Source organism: Cariama cristata, unplaced genomic scaffold, assembly GCF_000690535.1.
Source record: "Cariama cristata isolate BGI_N322 unplaced genomic scaffold, ASM69053v1 scaffold14005, whole genome shotgun sequence".
NCBI lineage: Eukaryota > Metazoa > Chordata > Aves > Cariamiformes > Cariamidae > Cariama > Cariama cristata.
Genome location: NW_009619304.1, coordinates 9,990 through 10,736, shown reverse-complemented (window position 1 = coordinate 10,736; position 747 = coordinate 9,990). Strand labels below are relative to the sequence as shown.

At 62.1% G+C, this 747-nt stretch overlaps 1 protein-coding gene across 1 annotated transcript in view; it reads left to right on the top strand.

The window, feature by feature from the left end:
* Nucleotides 1–747, top strand: part of PABPC1L (poly(A) binding protein, cytoplasmic 1-like) — a 10,744-nt gene that overhangs the window by 7,486 nt on the left and 2,511 nt on the right. The window contains 1 exon segment of the mRNA XM_009701203.1: nt 611–726. Coding sequence (XP_009699505.1) covers nt 611–726 — 116 coding nt within the window.

The following is a 747-nucleotide window of genomic DNA, read 5'->3' as shown; positions in this document are numbered from 1 at the left end:
CGAGGAGAGGCTTAGCAGCGCCAGGTGGAAGCTGCCCGTGTGGTGTGAGTGGGTGAAGGTCTGATGTCCCCCAAGACACAAGACCGTCTGGTGGGGCAATGTCTACCTACAACCCTCCCAGCTTCGTGTGATTTAGCCCAAGGTCATCTTTGGCGTTGAGTGTCTTATTGCTGAAGCGAGCAGGGCGAGCAGGAGGGCTGTCTTTTGCCCTCGTCCCCCCATTTCTCTGCCCTCACCTCCCTGCAGGAGGGGAGCCAGGGTGAGCTGGGGGAGAGGGGCACTTGCTCTCGCAGCCCACCCTCCGTGGTGCCGCCCCTCTTCTCTGGCTGCTGATGCAGATGAGCGTTTCTGGAGGACAGACAACAAAGTGTAGGTGCCTTTGCCAGCTCTCCTGCCCTCTGCACAAAATCCAGCCCAGTGGGCAGGATGGCAGTGCCCTGCCCTGCCTGTCCTGGGGAAGCTGCCTTTGACCTGGGGGCTGCTTTGAGCCCGTGGCGGGGCATTTTTCAGGCCCTCTGGCAGAGCCTGTTGCCCTTGTAGCTTCATCCTTCTTGGCACAGGCATGCATTTCACGGGCTCCTCCTTACAAACGTTCCTGTTCCCATTGCAGCCAACATCGGGACACAGACGGTCAGCGCTCGGGTGCCCTCGTCGCCCACCCTGCCGCGGGGTGCCCCGCAGTACAAGTACTCCTCGGCTGTCAGGAATGTCCAGCCGATGGGGGACGTGCCGCCCGCTGGGGGGCCC